The sequence below is a fragment of the Lepus europaeus genome, unplaced genomic scaffold (genome assembly GCF_033115175.1).
Source record: "Lepus europaeus isolate LE1 unplaced genomic scaffold, mLepTim1.pri SCAFFOLD_119, whole genome shotgun sequence".
Classification (NCBI taxonomy): domain Eukaryota; kingdom Metazoa; phylum Chordata; class Mammalia; order Lagomorpha; family Leporidae; genus Lepus; species Lepus europaeus.
In genome coordinates, this window is record NW_026909031.1 from 123476 (window position 1) to 144030 (window position 20555).

At 35.9% G+C, this 20555-nt stretch overlaps 1 protein-coding gene across 1 annotated transcript in view; it reads right to left on the bottom strand.

The window, feature by feature from the left end:
• The window catches only part of LOC133754504 (ankyrin repeat domain-containing protein 26-like), a 133189-nt gene that overhangs the window by 33967 nt on the left and 78667 nt on the right, over positions 1–20555 (bottom strand). The window contains 2 exon segments of the mRNA XM_062184966.1: positions 3241–3330; positions 5907–6135. Coding sequence (XP_062040950.1) covers positions 3241–3330; positions 5907–6135 — 319 coding nt within the window.

Below are 20555 nucleotides of genomic sequence, written 5' to 3' on the forward strand. Positions count from 1 at the left end.
GATGGTCATATAATTCTGGGAAATATACTAAGGGTCAGTGTATTTTATTAAATTAAATGGATGAACTTATTTGAAATATATGAGGTTACATTAAAAGGTTTGTGGAAATAATGGACTTAACAGATAAGTTCATTTTCATGCAACTTTTTTAAACCAATGCATATGTTTCATAGCGTACATTTAGGAAGCTCCCTTGTGTCTCAACACATTGGTTTTAAAAAGTATAGTGGCAAGATCTAGACAATTCTCTAGTTCAGATGTATTTACATCTGTATATGAATACATGAATAGCCTAACATGTATGACAAATTTTTCCAATAGATTGTAAAGTAATCAAAACATATGAATTTTGTTTAAGAGTGTAGTAGAGTTTCTATAGAATTTGTTCTACAGAATTTATTCTGAAATATATGAAATAAAGATATATAGGCTAGGTATACATTCAAAAAATAGAAAATTTTTGGAGCATTTCATTACATTTTATTCTGTGATTTAATAGGTTTTGTTTCCACATAGCCATAGGAATATAATATTACAATATTGTTAACACAACAAAATGTCTCTCAACTTCCATGAGAAATGCTATGTAATCCTCAATTTTCCTAAGGGCATTATTTTAAAAAGAGTGAAATTACAAGAAGGGCCAAGTGAATGTCAGAGATTTAAGAAATAAATTCACTGTAATGACAAAAGTGTACTGCAATTATACAGAAAAATTTAAAAAGCTGTATTTACTGAAATTCATATATAAAAAGTTACATTCTTTATCCAGCTACAGAATTTCTCTTCCACATGTTGAATATCTTATGGACTTGTCTTTGATTTTACTTCATTTGTTCTTTACATCCTTTGTGTCATCTTTTTACAGAGGGTAATAATGAACTATGAGCTCCAGTAATATCTCTGATATTGATTATCTTTGAAGGGTGTCAGCCAGTTGCTACTGAAAATGTTTCACCTCTACCTAATAAGATATTTTTGTCACTGCTTTATAATTTTATTGTTAAATCATAGTTGGAACATTTAATTCCAAGGTACACTCAGCCTATAACAGACTTGTGATAGTCTGACTTCTGATTTTTCATGTTTATGATGTGCACAAGTGATACACATTCTCTAGAACACACTCTGAATTTGGAGCATTTCCCAAGTTGGGGATATGCAGACACTGCTCTCCCATGACACTGAACAGTAGCAGTTAAACAGCTCCCAGTCAACTAATCACAAGCGAGGATGTTGGCAAGACTAGGTGTATTAAGTGCATTTTTCACTGAGGATATTTTCAATTTAACAATGAGTTTATTAGGGTGTAATCTGTACTTTGAAAAATATCACCACATGTTTCAATTCACCTCCTGCTGTTCATGTATACATTCCTGTTGAAAGTAATACGGGGAGTGAAGCAACAGAAGGAAGATCTTTGTCTATCCTTCTCACTGTCTATAACTCTACCTCTCAAATAAATAAATTAAAAAAATAAAAATTATTTGACAATAAATAGAAAGAAGTTCTGCTACATGCCACAACATGAATCAACTGTGAAATTATTATGCTACATGCTAGAAGCCAGTTACAAAGAAAAATATACTGTAGCACCCTATCTATAATAACTGTCAAGAACAGGTAAATCTGTAGAGACCTGAAGAAAGTGAATGCCTAGGACTAGAGGACAGAGGCACCGAAGTGGTTATTGATAACTTATACAAGGCTTATTTTGATGGTGAAAAATATGCCTAAGTTTACAGTGGTAATGGTCATACAATGCTGGGAATACAGTATGGGACATTGAATTTTATTAGTTTAAATATGTGAAAGGTAATGTATGTGAAATATTTGAGGGTGCTATAATAACTGTAGGGGAAAAATGAGTTTAAGAGATAAGTTATTTTGGTGTAAAACTTTTTAAACCAATGTGTTTTTAAAATAAATGCACCTGGCCAGCGCTGCGGCTCAATAGGCTAATCCTCTGGCTTGTGGCACCGGCACACTGGGTTCTAGTCCCTTTCGGGGCACCAATTCTGTCCCGGTTGTCCCTCTTCCAGGCCAGCTCTCTGCTGTGGCCAGGGAGTGCAGTGGAGGATGGCCCAAGTGCTTGGGCCCTGCACCCCATGGGAGACCAGGAGAAGCACCTGGCTCCTGCCATCAGATCAGCGCGGTGCGCTGGTTGCAGCCCGCCGGTCGCGGCAACCATTGGAGGGTGAACCAATGGCAAAAAGGAAGACCTTTCTCTCTGTGTCTCTCTCTCACTGTCCACTCTGCCTGTACAAAATAAATAAATAAATAAATAAAGTAAATGCAGCTAAAATGCAGAGCAAAAAAGTGAAAGGGAAAACAGATCTTCCATCTGCTCGTTCACTCCCAACATGGTTGCGATGGGCAGGGCTGGACCAGATTGAACCCAGGAGTCACAAACTCCATCCAGGTCTCCCAAATGGGTAGCACTGGAGCCATCATCTGCTGCCTTCCTAGGTAGATTAGAAGGAAGCCGAGCAAATGGGCACTCCAACATGGGATGCTGGAGTGACTAGCCATGGCTTAACCTGTTGCATCATAATGCTGGCCCGGCATTTTTTTCAGCGTATACATTAGACTTGAATGTTAGTAGGCCCCTTTCTATCTCGATACATTGATGCACTAAAGTCCAGTGTCAGCATCCAGATAATTTTAATTCTCATGAGTGTACACCACATTTGATTTGAATAGGTTTATCCTTTTGTTATAGGAAGAAGTTAAAGGAAAATGAAGCAAGTGTCTATATTTGAGATAGATCTTATAGTAGCTGAAGATATTTTGGAGCAGAGTATAATGGCCTTTCTGTACAAGTTATTAAATCTAAGAAATAAATACACATAAGCTCTGTATCCATTCACAAGAGTGAAAATAAGAAATGACAAGTCCCTGCAGCATTTCATTAAACACTCTCGAGACTCTTATTAAACCTGGCTTTCTTCACCATGACAGTAAGAAGTATCACTATAAATACTGTTTCAAAGGAAATAAAATATGCCAGCTCAAGAGGAATAATGCACAATTTTCAAGTTCTTAAGGGCAAATACTATTTTTAAATTCAACTTTAAGGGAAATAGCAAAGTGAGAGTTTAAATGCATCATTAAAATAGAATTGTACTAAATTAATTAAAATGAACACATAAAATGTTATGTTTTGTGAAACTGTATCCAAAAACTTACAATATATAATCAACTTTAGTATTTCTATTGACCCATTAAATTTCAACATACTTGTCTCCTGAAGTCACTTAATTCCTTCTTCAAATTCTGGATTTCAATTTTTGAGTTCATGCAACAACATTCTACATTATGCGGTGAAACCTAGGATACAAATTTTTTAACATTTTTTTTATTTAAAAGACTTACAAACTTTAGAAGACTTATTTAAAAGGTTTAGAGAGACAGAGCGGTCTTCTATCTCCTGATATACTCCTGATACACAGGTGTCACTGTGCACTTACTTATGTAGCATCCGTGTCTTTAATGTGTTGTACTATGAGAATTAATGGTAAAAATATTCTTCAAACAGTTCTTTATACTTTGTGCATCTGTGTGGGTGAATCTGTTGAAATCTTTACTTATACTAAGTTGATCTTCTGTATATAGATAATTAAAAATGAATCTTAATGAAGAATGGGATGGGAGAGGGAGTAGGAGATGGGATGGTTTGTGGGTGGGAGGGTGGTTATGGGGGGAAAACTGCTATAATCCAAAAGCTGTAGTTTTGAAATTTACATTTGTTAAATACATTTTTTTCTAAAAAATGATGTGCTGCTTGCCTTTAAATCATTAGCAAGGGTGTAAGAAAATGAGGACCAAGAGCATGCCCCTTTAATAGCAGAACTGTATATTATGTAAGATCTCTCTCTTTAATGTACTGTACACTCATATTTAATGCTATAACTAGTACTCCAACAGTATTTTTTTTCACTTTGTGTTACTATATGGGGGCAAACTGTTGAAATCGTTACCTAATATATACTAAACTATCTTCTGTATATAAAGAGAATTGAAAATGAATCATGATGTGATTGGAAGGGGAGAGGGACCAGGAAAGGGGAGGGTTGTGGGTGGGAGGGAAATTTTGGAAGGGGAAAGCCACTGTAACCCATCAGCTGTACTTATTTATATTCATTAAATAAAAGTTTAATTAAAAAAAAGAACTGTATAATGTAAAGCCATCTTTTTCATTGGAATCAAGCCTAACAACAGAAAAATAATTAATTTCATTGGAGATGGGACTGACTGTGAAGCTTTGTACAGGATACTTGGTGGAAGAAAACCGTCAATTCAGTTTGGAGGTAATTGTTATTTCAAGATATGGTTCATTGCCATATACATTATCAACCATTCAAGCAATAAGAATATAGAAATATTAGAATTTCATTTCAAAAATGGAAACAAAAGCTTGATTTAAGTCACAAAACTGATGAGCCACTTCTCAGCTATAGAAATATTTTACAAGCATTAGCATGGCAATGCATTATTAGTAAATGGCAATTTTCTTTTTTATGGAAGAAACTGCAAAAATTTAAAAAGTTAATCTTTTTTTATTATTACAGGTTTACATACTTCACAAAAAAGCACTTAAACTGGATTTCTTTAAAAAGCATCCATTTGTGATGAAATGTTTGGATCACATTTCTGATTTAAGAGGTAGAAAAATTGAATGATAGTTCTAAGAGTCAAAAAGATCACATAAAGACTAGCATCTGCTAATACTAACTGATAGAATTAAGAAGGGAGAGAACGATCCAACATGGGAAGCAGGATACACAGCAGGCTCATAGAAGTGCAGATGTCCTAAACAGCACTCTGGCCTCAGAATCAGCCCTTAAGGCATTTGGATCTGGCTGAAGAGCCCATGAGAGTATTTTAGGCATGGAAAGCCAAGACACTCTGGCAAAAACAAAACAAAACAAAACAAAAAACAAACAAAAAAAAACACAAAAAACAAACAAACAAAAAAACCAATCCAAATGAAAGATCTCTGCGAGTGAGATCCCACTGGAAGAATGGACCATCAAAGAAGGAGGTACCTTTCTCTGAAGGGAGGGGAGATCTTCCACTTTGACTATGACCTTGTCGAAATAAGATCGGAGTCATCAAACTCAAAATGCTTCCAGAGCCTTGGCAACTCATGACAAAGCCTAGGGTGATTACTGATGCCATAAACAAGAGTGTCAATTTGTTAAGTCAACAACAAGAGTCACTGTGCACTTACTCCTCATGTAGGATCTCTGTCCTTAATGTGTTGTTCAATGTGAATTAATGCTATAACTAGTACTCAAACAGTACTTTACACTTTGTGTTTCTGTGTGTGTGCAGTCTGTTGAAATCTTTACTTAATATATACTAAATTGATCTTCTGTAGATAAAGAGAATTGAAAATGAATCTTGATGTGAATGGAATGGGAGAGGGAGCAGGAGATGGAAGGGTAGTGGGTGGGAGGGAAGTTATGAGGGGGAAAAAGCCATTGTAATCCATAAGCTGTACTTTGGAAATTTATATTTATTAAATAAAAGTTAAAAAAATAATAAAAAAAAGAAAAAACTGGATGTTGCAACAAAACATTAACAAATGCCTTGAACCACAGTCAGTGCAAATTCAGTTGGAAAATAAGCCAATGTATTCCAAACTACACCTTTAGTTACAGGGAAAGATATTCAATTTCTAAAAGCTAACATAAATGCAGCTTTTAGGAAATTTAAAATGTGCTCATTTGGTTCCATTTATTCTTTGAAGTAAAAAAGTCATACACTTATTTCCTTTCTATCTGATGAAGACAATTGTGAAAATTAGCATTTATCACTCAGTCACAATCAGTATTTCACCAAATCAAAAATGATTATATCATCAATCTGAAACCCAAAGGAAAAAAGACAACATATCTAACCATGCATGAGGAGTCCAGTGTGCGATTACGTGAAAGCTGTAGCTGTGAGGTAGGTATTCTCAAGTTTCTTTGTGGGACAAAGTTTCCTTCGCACATTAATCCACCATGAACATTCCCAACACTGGATGACGGTAGAGCAGGCCTCATAGTACTAGTGCTGGGTAAAGATTCATTCCTCTGTGTCTCCTCAAGAAATTCAGTTCTGACCACTGTTGATTTCTCATGCTCCCTGTGAAAATTGCAAGACAAATGCTTAGTATATCATTTTGTGCACTTACTAATGGTTTGTCTTTAAAAAGGCTGTAAGCATAAATGGACTGTCCCATTAAATAAAAGTATTTTAACACTAAAAATGTGTCAGGGCATACCTACTGTATGCAACTGATGTTTTCAAATTGCTCAAAATTAACAAAACATATTTCTAGTGGGTTGTAAACAACTGGTTCATACAAAGGCAGAGGGAGAGGAATGGTTATGAATGATATAGAGCTAATCAGGTAATGCTCCTTTCTGGGAGGTTCTACTTAAAGTTTCTTGTTGCCACTTGGTATACTCATATTTAAATGGTAGCTGTGTTAGCTAAGATACAGGATGATTTTCTTGATTATAATGACCATTTAACTATATACAAATATGTGAAAGCATCATATTGTGCATGCTGAATATTTCATAATTTTATAATTATATAAACATTTTATAATTTTTATGACAATATTTTATACTTTTTTATTAATGTAAAGAGAACAGATGTCATGTATTTCGTAAGTAAAATTCTAAGGAGATAAATGTATTTCACTCCTTCCTGCTCTCCCAAAAAACCATCTCCTCTCTTCATTACTTTTTTACACTTTTAGCAAAAACAAAATTTTAGTTTTTCAAAAGATTCATTTTATTGACTTCAAAGAGTTAGAGAGAGTGGTAGAGACACAGAGAGAGGGAGGTCTTCCATCCGCTGGTTCATTACCCAAATAACCCCAATGGAGAGAGCTGGGCCGATCCAAAGCCAGGAGCCAGAAGCTTCCTCCATGTCTCCCACGTGGGTGTAGGGGCTCAAGGACTTGGGCCTTCCTCTGCTGCTTTCCCAGGAGCAATAGCAGGGAGCTGAATTGGAAGTGGAGCAGCTGGGACTCAAATTGGCACCCATATAGGATGCCAGCCCTGCAGGCCTGGGTTAAAGCCGCTGCACCAAGGTGCTGTCCCCCACAAAAACATAATTTAACCCACTCTAGAATAACAGGCTTAATTCACCAGCAACCATAATATTTAACAAGTAAAAAGTAGAGAGACCACAGGTCCACAGGAAGATAAAGAAAGAATTAAAAACAACTGAATGACAAGATGTTCACTTCTTCCCATTGCTTATTATTATTATTATTTTTTTTGGAATTGTATATAAATTACCACATTGAGGTAAGCAGGCTATTTGTCTTTTTTGGGACTGGCTTATTTCACTAAGCTTAATGTTTTCCCGTTGCATCCGTTTTCATTGCAAAAGAAGGGACATATTTCTGTTGAGTAAACCAGTTTAGATTTAAAATACCATCTCCCAAAGGCATTTTCAAGCACTTGCTATCAATAACCCTGTGCCTTTCACACATTTAACCAACTTCCTAGAGGGAAAAATAAGCTTTTCCCACATTGAGACATTTCAGAGCACCAAATTCTAAGAGAGAATGACAGAGTTGTTGGTTACCAAAGGAACTAAAGCCACTCCAGAGACAGTCCATTCCTAACACTGTTTGGAAGGCATCAGAGGGGGTGGGCCTTGCCCTTCCTGTCTTCTACAGACATAGTCCCCCAGAATGCCCGAGGTAGAATGCTAACCAGCCTGTGAGTTATACTTCCCCTCTTTTCCACGTTCATCTTTCTTTCTCAAGTAGAGGAGGAAAACTCAAAGAAGAGTTGGTTTCAAGACACCCTCCTGAGGTATTACCAATGATTACAGTCAAGGGAAGATAACTGCACAAGTGCCAGGTTGTGTCAAGACTTACAGAAGCACCACTAGCAGCAGCAGTAGTGGTAGTGGGAGTAGTAGCAGTAGGCAGCCCTGTGGGTTTAAGTTGTCATGTTCCCCCAAACACATGCACCTAACTTTTACATACATTTTTCTGTGCTAAAAATAAGAGCATTTATTTTTCAAAATTATTCCTTAATTTGTAGAATTATTTTGTCTAGTTAGGTTTCACTTCATACTAATTTCAGGAAACTGTCTCACTAAAAAGTACGCCTAGGAGTCAATTAATTAATGTTTATTGAAGCTCAATTCACAATAGCTAAGACCTGGAATCAACCCAAATGCCCATCAACAGTAGACTAGATAAAGAAATTATGGGACATGTACTCCATAGAATACTATACAGCAGTAAGAAACAATGAAACCCGATCATTTGCAACAAGATGGAGGAATCTGGAAAACATAATGCTGAGTGAATTAAGCCAGTCCCAAAGAGACAAATTTCATTTGTTTTCCCTGATCAGTGACAACTGAGCACCAAAGGGGAAACCTGTTGAAGTGAATTGGACTCTATAAGAAACAATGACCTGATCAGCTCTTGTCCTGACTGTTGATGTACAATGTAATACTGTATCCTTTTTAGTATTTGTTGTTGTTGTTGTTCTAGTACTAGTGGTTGAACTCTGTAATTAACACACAATTATTCTAAGGTGTTTAAATTTTAACTGAAAATTGATCCCTGTTAAATATAAGAGTGGGAAAAAGAGAGGGAGGAGATGTACAATTTGGGACATGCTCAATCGGACTTGCCCCAAATGGTGGAGTTAGAAATGTGCCAGGGGATTCCAATACAATCCCATCAAGGTGGCATGTACCAATGCCACCTCACTAGTCCAGGTGATCAATTTCAGTTCACAATTCATCACTCTGATAGGTCTAAGAGTCAAAGGGATCACACAAACAAGACTAGTGTCTGCTAATACTAACTGATAGAACCAAAAAGGGAGAGAAGGATCCAACATGGGAAGTGGGATACACAGCAGACTCATAGAATGGCAGATGTCCTAAACAGCACTCTGGCCTCAGAATCAGCCCTTAAGGCATTCAGATCTGGCTGAAGAGCACATGAAAGTATTGTAGGCATGGAAAGCCAAGATACCATGGAAAAGAAAAAAGAAGAACAAGACCTAAATGAAAGATCTCTGTGAGTGAGATCCCAGTGGAAAGAACGGGGCCATCAAAGATGGAGGTACCTTTCTCTGAAGGGAGGAGAGAACTTCCACTTTGACTATTACCCTGTCAGAATAAGACCAAAGTCAGCGAACTCTAAAGGCTTCCATAGCCTTGGCAACTCATGACTAGAGCCTAGGGAGATTACTGACACCATAAACAGGAGTGTCAAATTGTTAAGTCAGCAACAGGAGTCACTGTGTACTTACATCTCATGTGGGATCTGTCCCTAATGTGTTGTCTAATGTGCAGTGATGCTATAACTAGTACTGAAACAGTATTTTTACACTTTGTGTTTCTGTGTGGGTGCAAACTGATAAAATCTTTTAATTATATACAGAATCAATCTTCTGTATATAAAGATAATTGGAAATGAAAAAAAAAACCTGGTGTTTAATTGGAAATTGCATAGAAAATTAATTTTTAAAAAATATCATGTAGGATCTCTGTCTTTAATGTACTCTACACTGTTATTTAATGCTATAACTAGTACTCCAACAGTATTTTTCAGTATTTTTTCACTTTGTGTTGCAATGTGGGGGCAAACTGTCGAAAATTTACTTAATATATACTAAACTGCTCTTCTGTATATAAAGAGAATTGAAAATGAATCTTGATGTGAATGGAAGTGGAGAGGGAGCGGGAATTGGGAGGGTTGCGGGTGGGAGGGAAGTTATGGGAGGGGGGAAGCCATTGTAATCCATAAGCTGTACTTTGGAAATTTATATTCATTAAATAAAAGTTTAATAAAAAAAGAAAGTTAGCTGTGAACGCACATTCTTAAAACAAAAAAAATAGCACATACTTGAGATTGGTATTGTATAGTGTGTCAAGCTACTGCCTGTGATACTAACACCCCATGTGACCACAGGTTCCTCTCCCAGCAGATGTACTTCTATCTAGCTCCTTGCTAATGGCCTGGGAAAGCAGCACAAGGTGGCTCAAGTACTTCAATCTCTGCTGCCACCTACCTGGGAGACCTAGAAGAAGCTCCTAGCTCCTGGCTTCAGCCTGGCTCAATCCTGGCCATTGAGGCCACCCACAGTGAACCAGCAGCTCTTTCTCTCTCTCTCTCTAGCTCTCTCTCTCTCTCTCTCTCTCTCTCACTCTTTCAAATAAATAAATCTTTGTTATCAGAAATTACATTCTGATAATTGATAAGATTCTGTTACTTGCAACAGATAACTGTTATCAAGAAAGGAATTTTGAAATTATCCAGTAGAGTTATGAGTTGAAAATTACCTCTTCCTCATCCATTCATAATTACATCTCCATTAGGAAAGATAATTTAGAATTATCCAATCTTTAATGAGTTTTTAAAAAAAGATTTATGTATTTATTTGAGAGGCAAAGTTATATATATAGAGAAGAGACACACAGAGAGGTCTTTCATCTGCTGATTTACTCTCCAAATGGCTACAACAGCAGGAAATCAGAGGATATGAAGTGAGAAGCCCGGAACTTCTTCCTTATCTCCCATGTGGGGTGCAGAGCCCCAAGCACTTGGCACCTTCTAATGCTTTCTTAGGCCTTAAGCAGGCAGCTAGATCAGAAGTGGAGTACCCAGGAATTGGACCAGTACCCATATAGAATGCTGGTGCTACAGGCAGAGGCTTAACTTACTATGCAACAGTTCTGGCCCTTAATGAGTTATTGTTTATAAAGACCTTTATATAGTTATTAGAACTACAGTTTCAACTTTATCAAATATTACAGGTATCCTTAAAAATTACTTAGAGTGTAATACAGTCTATAATTTATACATGTCTTTTACATGATACACACAGCTACTGATTAATATCATCCAAGGGTAAAGAGTATATGTGTGACTTCATAGAATTGATATTTTTGGTAGTATTTTCAACTTAATGATTATTAAACATTTCATAAACAATTTCAAAAAATGACATTGTTAATTAAGCAAGGGTGCTAAGTGCTTTCAACATAGAACATGAAACGAATTTTTGCATGTAAAAAAGAGAAATGTTCAAGAAACTAATCAGTGATTACTTTCCAGTTTTCTGTCATCCCATGCATGTTAAAATAAGTAAATTTCAAAATCTTCAAAGGTTAAAAAAAGTGTCAACTATATATCTGTTGATGGAAGTATAAGCTTATGTACTTTCTTGACAAAAATTTAGAAATATTAACCAAGCATTTAAAAAGGTTTCCTCAAATTTAGCCATAAAATTCCATATTGAAGTATTTATTCAAAGTAAAGCACTTGGCATATAAAGAAATGTTTATATAGAAGATGTTTGTTGCAGCACGACTTATAATACAACAAAACATAAATTCAAAATACAATGTTCAAAACAAATCATGAAACTTCTTTATGGTGTGCTTCTATGTAACTAAGATTACAATCTGAAGAAGACGTATTTAATTATTACAAGCATCCACACTTAAGAACTTGTACATTATTTGCAATTCTTGTGAATTTCACACTTCCTAAGAGTAGGAAGTTTCTACCCTGTAAAATCGCAGAATATCTCAGATGGTCAAAGATGAAAAATCCTCCACAAAATGCCAGCTCATTGAGTCCAACAACACATGGAAAGATCATTCACCCAGACCAAGTAGGATTTATCCCTGGTATACAAACCAATCAATGTGATACATCACATTACCAAATTGAAGAAAAACATATTATTATCTCAACAGATTTAGAAAAAGCATACAATAAGATATAGCATCCTTTCATGATGAAAATCTTAAGCGAATTGAGTATAGAAGCAACACTCATCAACACAATCAAGACAAACTATGACAAACCCACAGTGAGCACCTTATTGAATGAGTAGAAACTGGAGGCATTCCCCCTAAGATCTGGAACCAGACAGGAATGCCCAACTCTCACCACTGTTATTCCATATAATCATGGAAGTTTTAGCCAGAGCCATGAAGCAAGAAAATAAAACCAAAGGGATACAAATTGGGAAGGAAGAAGTCAAACTATTCCAATTTGCAGATGACATGATTTCATATATAGGGGATGCAAAAGACTCCACTAAGAGACTACCAAAACTCATAAAAGAGTTTGGTAAAGTGGAAGAATATCAAATTAACACACAAAAATCAAATCAATAGCTGATCTATACATAGACAATGCCATAACAGCTACAAAAATTCATACCTTCAAATAAATTTAACCAAGGATGTCAAAGATTTCTATGATGAAAATTACAAAACATTAAAAAGTGAAATAGAAGAAGACATAAAAAAATAGAAAAATCTTCGATGTTCATGGTTTGGAAGAATCAAAATCATGAAAATGTCTGTACTACCAAAAGCAATTTACAGATTCAATTCATTCCTAATCAAAATACCCATCAGATTTTTCTCAAATTTAGAAAGAATGATGCTAAAATACATAAGGAAACACTAGAGATCCTGAATAGCTAAAGCAATGTTAAACAATAAAAAAGCTGGAGACATCACAATACAAGACCTCAAGATACACTATAGGGCAGATATAATATAAACACATTGGTGCTGGCACAAAAACAGATGTATAGACCAATGGCATAGAATATAAACTCCAGAAATCAATCCATGCATCTACAATGAACTTACTTTTGACAAAGAAGATAAAATCAATCCCTGGAGAAAGGACAGTCTCTTCAACAAATGGTGTTGGGGAAACTGGATCTCCTCATGCAGAAATATGAAATAAGACCCCTACTGTACACTTTACACAAAATTCCACACAAAATGGATCAGAAGCTAAATCTGTGTCTCAATACCATCAAATTAATAAATAACATTGAGGAAACCCCATTGTATATTGGCATAGACAAAGATTTCTTAGAAAAGACCCCAGAAAAGCACAGGCAATCAAAGCCAAAATTGACAACTGGGATTGCATCAAACAGGGAAGCTTCTGTACTTAAAAAGTAACACTCAGCAAAGTCAAGAAGCTCCAAGAGAATGAGAGAAATATTTGCAAACTATGCAACTGATAAAAGATTAATATCCACAGTTTATAAAGAGCTCAAGAAACTCAATCACAACAAAACAAACAATCCAGCTAAGAAATGGGCAAAGGACTTTAACAGGCATTTTTCAAGAGTGGGAATTCAAATGGGCAACAGGCACTTGAAAAAATGCTTAACATTCTTCATTTTGATTTGTTTAAGGAACATAAATTTCATGGATTCCATATATACATATTTAGGAACATAGTGATTCTACCTACCCTCCATCCTGCCCATACTCCCACTTGTCTTCCTCTTCCCCATCCTCTTTCCATTTTTATTTTTCACAAATATCTATTTTCAGTTAACTTAAACACACAAGATTAACCTTATACTAGTTAAAGAGTTCAACAAATAGTATGAAGGAATAAAAACTAGTATGAAGGACAGTACTGACCCAGTAGAGTCAGGCATTCATGGCTACAATTTATTGGGTTAAAAAAGTTTTAAAAAAATCAGTGAAATGCAAATCGAAACCACAATGAGTTTCAACTCACTCCAGTTAGAATGGCTCTCATACAGAAATCAACAACAATAAATAAATAAATAAAAATAATAATAAATGCTCCCAAGCATGTGGGGGTAAAGGTACCCTAATCCACTGTTGGTGGGAATGTAAACTGGTGCACCTGCTGTAGAAGATAGCATGGAGATACTTCAGAAATCTCAATATAGACCTACCATATGATCCAGCCACCCCACTCCTGGGAATTTACCCAAATGTAAAGAAATTGGCAAATGAAAGAATAACCTGTATACCATGTTTATTATAGCTCATATGAAATGAACCAAGATGTCCATCAACTGAAGACTGGGTTAAGAAATTATGGTATATATACACTATGGAATAATATATGGTGGTAAAAATGAAATAATTTCTTTTGTCATAAAATGGATGTAACTAGAAATGATTACTTAGAGTAAAAAGCCTGTCCCAAAAAAGACAAATACCTGTGTTCTTTCTGATCTGTCATAACTAATAGAGTATGTAAAAGATAATATATTGGGATGAAATTGACATGTTGAGATGTGATGATTTTGAACAGTTCTTGTCTTCTTGAGTATTGAGGAGCAGTGTTTTTGGTTTTTTTTTGTTTGTTTGTTCATACTATTTGTTGAACTCTTCACTTAGTGTATGGTTAATCTTGTGTGTATAAAGTTAACTGAAAATAGAAATTTGTTAAAAATAAGAATAGAAAGAGGAGAGAAAGGAGGAAAAATGGTGGGATTATGGGTGGAATATAAGGTAGGAAGAATAACTACGTTCCTGAATTTGTATACATGATGCATGATGTTTGTATTCCTTAAATAATTCAAAATGAAAAAAGTTAAAGTCTTAAAAAATAGATGTTCCATTTCTGAGCCAATTCTGAATGAACCATCTTTTACCATAAAATATACATGAATTATCTAAAGATAATTTAAAGCACCAAGCATTCTTATACCTAGATATGTGCATAAAATTAAATTCACTATGCGCTCTGCTAGATCACTTCTAGTAGTATAGATGGACTAAAAGCTTCTATGTTAAAATAAAAGAAAATCCCCTTGACTGCCACATTTTTTTTGTCAAGTATCTTAACCTTACTGCAGTATTGATATAGTTGAGTATTCTCTTGTTTGGCTTGTAGACTACACTATTCTTTCCTATTTTCAGTAAAATTAGTCACCATTAACATTGCTTCACTGGAAACTAAAGAATTCATAGATTTTACTTTTTAAGACGATCGAGATCACTCAAATTGTTGTCATAAATCACTTGCAGTAGACTTCTAGTGAGTGAAAAGCTATTCTCTATCACTGGTCTAATCCCATACTCCATGGGAGTCACTTTTTCATTTTCATTTTTTATTTCCTTTATATGCAAGGCAGGGCAGCTATTTAAAAAAGATCATTAACATGACAATGTTTTTTATTCTACTGGGAAAGATTAAAGAAGCACAATTTTGACAAAATTCTTATTCTTCCCCAACTTAATTCATTTACTAATTCAAAACAAGAGAGGAAGTGATAACCACATGTACAGAAAGGTGTACAGGAAATTTAAAAACATACATGAAAATTGGGTGAAAAGTAGTTTTGATACAAAAACTTTGAAATCCAGGCTGAATAATTTTTGTAACATGCATTTTATACACTTACTGAACACACCTTGTTATATCTTCTTTGGAAAACAGGTAAAAACACAATTATGATATAAGGTAATATGGAAGGGTTGATTGGGGGGGGTGTTTCACCTATTAGTTGATAAGCAGGGGGCCGGCACTGTGGCATAGTGGGAAAAGCACTGCCTGCAGTGTTGGCATCCCATATGGGTGCCAATTTGAGTCCCTGCTGCTCCACTTCTGATCCAGCTCTCTGCTGTGCTCTGAGAAGGAAGTGGAAGATGGCCCAAGTCTTTGTGCCTGTGTACCTACTTGGAAACCCAAAAGAAGTTCCTGGCTCCTGGTTTCAAATCAGTGCAGCTCTAGCCATTGTGGCCATTTGAGGAGTGAACCAGCAGATGGAAGACCTCTCTCTGTCTCCCTGTCTCTGTCACTCTGTAACTCTGCCCTTTAATAATAAATCTCTATATATGTACATATATATGTATGTGTGTATATATATGCATATATATATATGAGTGTGTGTGTGTATATATGTATATATAAACATATAGGGTAAGACATTCTTGTCCCATATCAAAGTGCTTGGATTTGAATCCTGGATTCACTATCAATTCCAGCTTCATAATATACTGGGAAACACCAGAAGATTGGTCCAAGTAGTTTAATCCCTGCCACTTGTATGCAAGACATGGTTTGGGTTGCTGACTATGGGCTAAAGTCTGGCTCAGTTCTGGCCATTGAGGGAATTTATGGGGTGTACTAGAAGAGGAGAGTTATCTCTGGCTGCTTCAGATTCTTTTTTAAAAGATTTATTTATTTATTATTTGAAAGGCAGAGTTACAGAGAGGCAGAGAGAGAGAGAGAGAGAGAGAGAGAGAAAGAGAGAGAGAGATAAGTCTTTCATCCACTGATTCATTCCCCAAATGGCTGCAATGGTGAGAGCTAGGCTGATCTGAACCCAGGAGCCAGAAGATGATTCCAGGTCTCTCACACAAGTGCAGGGACCCAAGGACTTGGGCCATCTTCTTCTGCCTTCCCATGCCATAGCAGAGAGCTGGATCAGAAGTGGAACAGCCGAGATTCAAATCAGCACCCATATATGATGCCGGCACCTCAGGCAATGGCTTCAACAGCTACACCAGAGTGCCAGCCCCTGTTTCAGACTCTTAAATAAAAAAGTGTTGATATTGGAAACTGATATCTGAGCACAGGAAAGCTTTACAAAGGAGGTAAAAAAAAAAAAGGAAAAAGAACTCATGAGGGAAAAATATGGATGAAAACCATTTTATTTACAGAATTTGCAAAGAGTAGGCATATGATATTTGATATATTTCTTTGGAATTTGCAAGAAAAATATAAAATACCTAAATCTATCATTGAGAGATGAGGCCTGCACTAATTTTGAATGCTACACTAAAATATAGAGGTCCACAGTCTGTAAGCATAATATTCAGGTTTGGAAGTAGCAGTTATAATTGTGCTATATTTTTGGCTTCATTGTTAAATATAGTAATGCCAACCTTAAATGAAAATTTAAAATTTAATTTTTGAATTTACTTTGACAGGCAGAGAGGCCGATGGAGGAGGAGGAGGGAGGGAGGAAGGAGCAGAGGAAGGGAGAGGGATCTCTTATCCTCTGGGCCAGGGTGAAGTCAGGAGTCTGGAAATCAATCATTGTTTCCTGCGTAGGTGCATGGACCCAAGTACTGGAGCCATCATCTGTTGATTTCCAGGACATTATATTATATTTTATTATGTAAAGTATAATAAAACATATATGTATATATAATAAAACATATATACATACACGCATAAATGTAGACTACTAGAGTTGAAAGATTACAAATGTATATAATTGCCAACTAAAATAAATAGAATGAACCCAGATAAAATCAATTTTTAAGTGAGTATTATTCTAATGTCTAAAAAAACTCCAAGGATAAGCTGCATTCACTCAATTAATAAAAAATTATTGAGTAGCTGCTCATTGCATGCATGTTAGGGCCTCTTCTATGTACAAAAGATGTGGCAGTGAAAAGACAAAATCCAACATAAAAGAGTAAAGCAAAAACATTAGCAATGAACAAGCTATGTAAAAACAAAATACAGTATGTTAGAGGAAGAGAACAAAAGCAGAGAAACGATGTTTTCCATGTTTAAGGGAGGTGTGGACATATTAGAAGGCCAAAGATCTTGCTTAGGAAGAAAAAAATTGAAGGAAGGAAAGGAATCAGCCAGGTGGACATCTAAGGAAGAATCTTCAAACACAGAAGGAGCCCAGGTATGTTTAAGGAGTAGTGAAAATTTCTGTAGCATAAGTAGAATGAAGGAGATAGAAAATCACAAACTGAAATCACAGCGATAAGGAGGAGTGAGGTCACAACATGTATTGCCTTGTAGGCATTAGAAAGAAGTTTAGTATGTGAAGTCAAATGAAATCACCAGGTTTTAAGTAGAAAAAAATGACCTTTAAGAGGTCCTCTGTGTTAAGATTTAATGAAAAGAGGATTTATGAAAAAATAAACAAGAAAATCACTGAGGAATCTACAAACTAATATAGACAGCAGCTGATGCTGACTTGGATATGATGTATCTAGCTTCTGGACATATTGTGAAGGTATACTTGACAACATGTGCTGTCACATAAAGGCTGAGGTATAAGAATGCTCCAAGGCTGTTGGTAGAACAGATGAAAGAATTGCCATTCACTGAAGTAGGAAAAACTATATGAGGGGCTGGTATGAACAAGAACATCATTAGCACAGCACTAGGCCACCTAAGCTTTAAATACTGAATAAATGCCCAAAGAGAAGTGTTGAGTAGGCAGGTTATTATCTAAAATATGGAATTAAACAGAGAGATCTAAGTTGCAGTTAAAAATTCAGAATTAATTTGCATATACAAGATAGTGAAACCATGAGAGAAAAGATCAAAGACAGCCTTGGGAAATATCCATGTTTTAAAAGTAGAAGATGAGAGAAACAAGGGAAACAGCACAGGGTGGAGTAGAAAAGAAACAGAAAGAGACTGGTTGAGAATTATACCCTGAAAGCCAAGTCAAGAAATGATCTTGAAGGAAAAGTGTTCTACAGACATAATAAAATATTACAAAATCTAAGCTGAGACTTAATGCCCAAATATGTTTAACTTGTCCTAAAATAGTCTGTCCACAAATATAACACCATAAGTAATTGTTATTTTCCTATTGTTTCAAACTATATTGACAAAATGTATTATTTGAAAAGAATTTTTTAAAGATGTTTTACCCTAAAAGGATCAAATATTTTGAATGGTTAATTAAAATGAGAGCCTGTGACAGCACTTTGCCACAGAGGGTTAAGTCACCATATGAAGTGCCACCATCCCATATGGGCCAGTTCGAGTCCTGATTTCTCTGCTTCCAATTCAGCTCCCTGCTAAGGTGCCTGGGAAATCAGTGGAGGACTGTCCAAGTTTTTGGGCTCATGCAACCATATGAGAGACCTGAAACAAATGCCTGGCTTCAGGCTGGCCCAGGTCCAGCCATTGCTGCCATTTGGGGAGCAAACCAGTGGATGCAAGATCTCTCTGTATCTCTTTCTCTGTCCCTCTAACTAGAAAGAGAGAGAGAGAGAGAGAAGAAAGGAAAGAAGGAAGGACAGACAGAAGGAAGGAAGGAGGGAGGGAGGGAAAGATGGAAGGAAGGGGGGAAGGGGAAAGAGGGGAAGGAGTATTTAATGAAAAGAAAAGGAGGCCTTGGAAAGTACTACAACACTGATTAAAAATCAGTGGCAATCCAGAGAAAACCTGTCTTGGAGGGGTTGTGGGAATGTAAACAACTGGAGTGAGTCCAAGAGTGAAGAGAAAGTCAATTTGAGTCAGTGAATAGAGACAGTTCTCCCAAGGAGATCATTGCTAAGGCCATGATCATTGAAGATCTATTTTTCTCCATGTTTAACTGAATTTTTCAATCCTCGCATAATAATTTTAGGGAGTATTTGTGATTCTCTAAAGTTGTTGGAACTAAAAATGTTCTGATCAAATCAGTAAATAATTCATAAACTTAAGGAAGTGAATTCCTTGAAAAGTTTCTCATTAGGTATTATATAACTGAATATTATTATTCTGCTGATAATATTGAAAATCTAAAATTTTCAAGGGCGATTTTTGGGTTGCTTAAAAGCCAGGAGGCAGGAGATTCTTCCATGTCTCCCATGTGGGTGCAGGGTCCCACACATCTGGGCCATCTTTGGCTGCTTTACCAGGCAAGTTAGTACAGAGCAGGATCAGAAGAGCAGCCAGGATGTGAACTGGCATCCATATGGGATGACAACACTGTAGGTGGAAGTTTAATCTTGTATGCCACTGTACCAGCTCCACAACTAGAGTTTTTGTAAGCTTTATTTGATGTCACTCCTGAAAAATACAGTATGATATATTCTGAAACATTCTTTGGCCTGTAGTCCATCTTCTAAAGGAAGATTTATTGCATTAGCAGTACCAGTGTTTTGGCATAGGTTCAGTAAAACCATGCCCAAGAATAAATCCAGCTGAATCTTTCCTAGTACTGTTCATAAAGTTTTATTGATATTAAGCCACACAAATTACCTTATAGTCTATGGAGGATTTCGCACCACAACTATAGAGACCTTCTGATCCAAAAAGCCTAAAATATTCATTATCTGGTTCTTTACAGAAAGTTTTCAACTCCTGCTTTAGCAGATGAAACATCATTTGATGCATTTGAAAAGGTTTACCTAACAAACTGAAATGCTTATAAGGAATATGGACCACAATATGCAAATACTCAATAATGCTCAAATTATTTTATAGATTCTATATTTTAATATTTAGGCTCAAATTGGGATCTAAACTCAAAAATAAAATAGGTATTGGTTATAAGAAGTACAAGTGTCCCATGGACTCCCCTTTTGCAACTCAGCAGATATGGTATTTTAATAAAATGTGCTTAAGATGCATCATCAAACTAGTCACATTAAATATACTCTAGTTGTGAAAAAGCAGTGTACTATAGATAAAACCTCATTTTTAAAAATGGTTGCATACTACGTTCTTTTATTGGTATGACAATTTATTTCTATTTTGATTGGTATTTAGACTGATTCTAAATTTTTGATAAACAATGTTATTGTAAATGTCATATTCATATGTACATAGGCAACATGTTTTATTAACCTATTTTCATTTTATTTGGAAGGCAGAGAAGCAGATCTAGATAGACTAACATATCAAGAAAGATTTTCCATCTGCTGTTTCATTCACAAATACCCAGGACAGCCAGGACTGGGCAAGGATCCCCAAGGGTCTGAATTTCCACCCAAGTCTCTCACGTGGGTGTGGACACCCAAGTACTGGAGCCACCATCTACTGCCTCCCATGA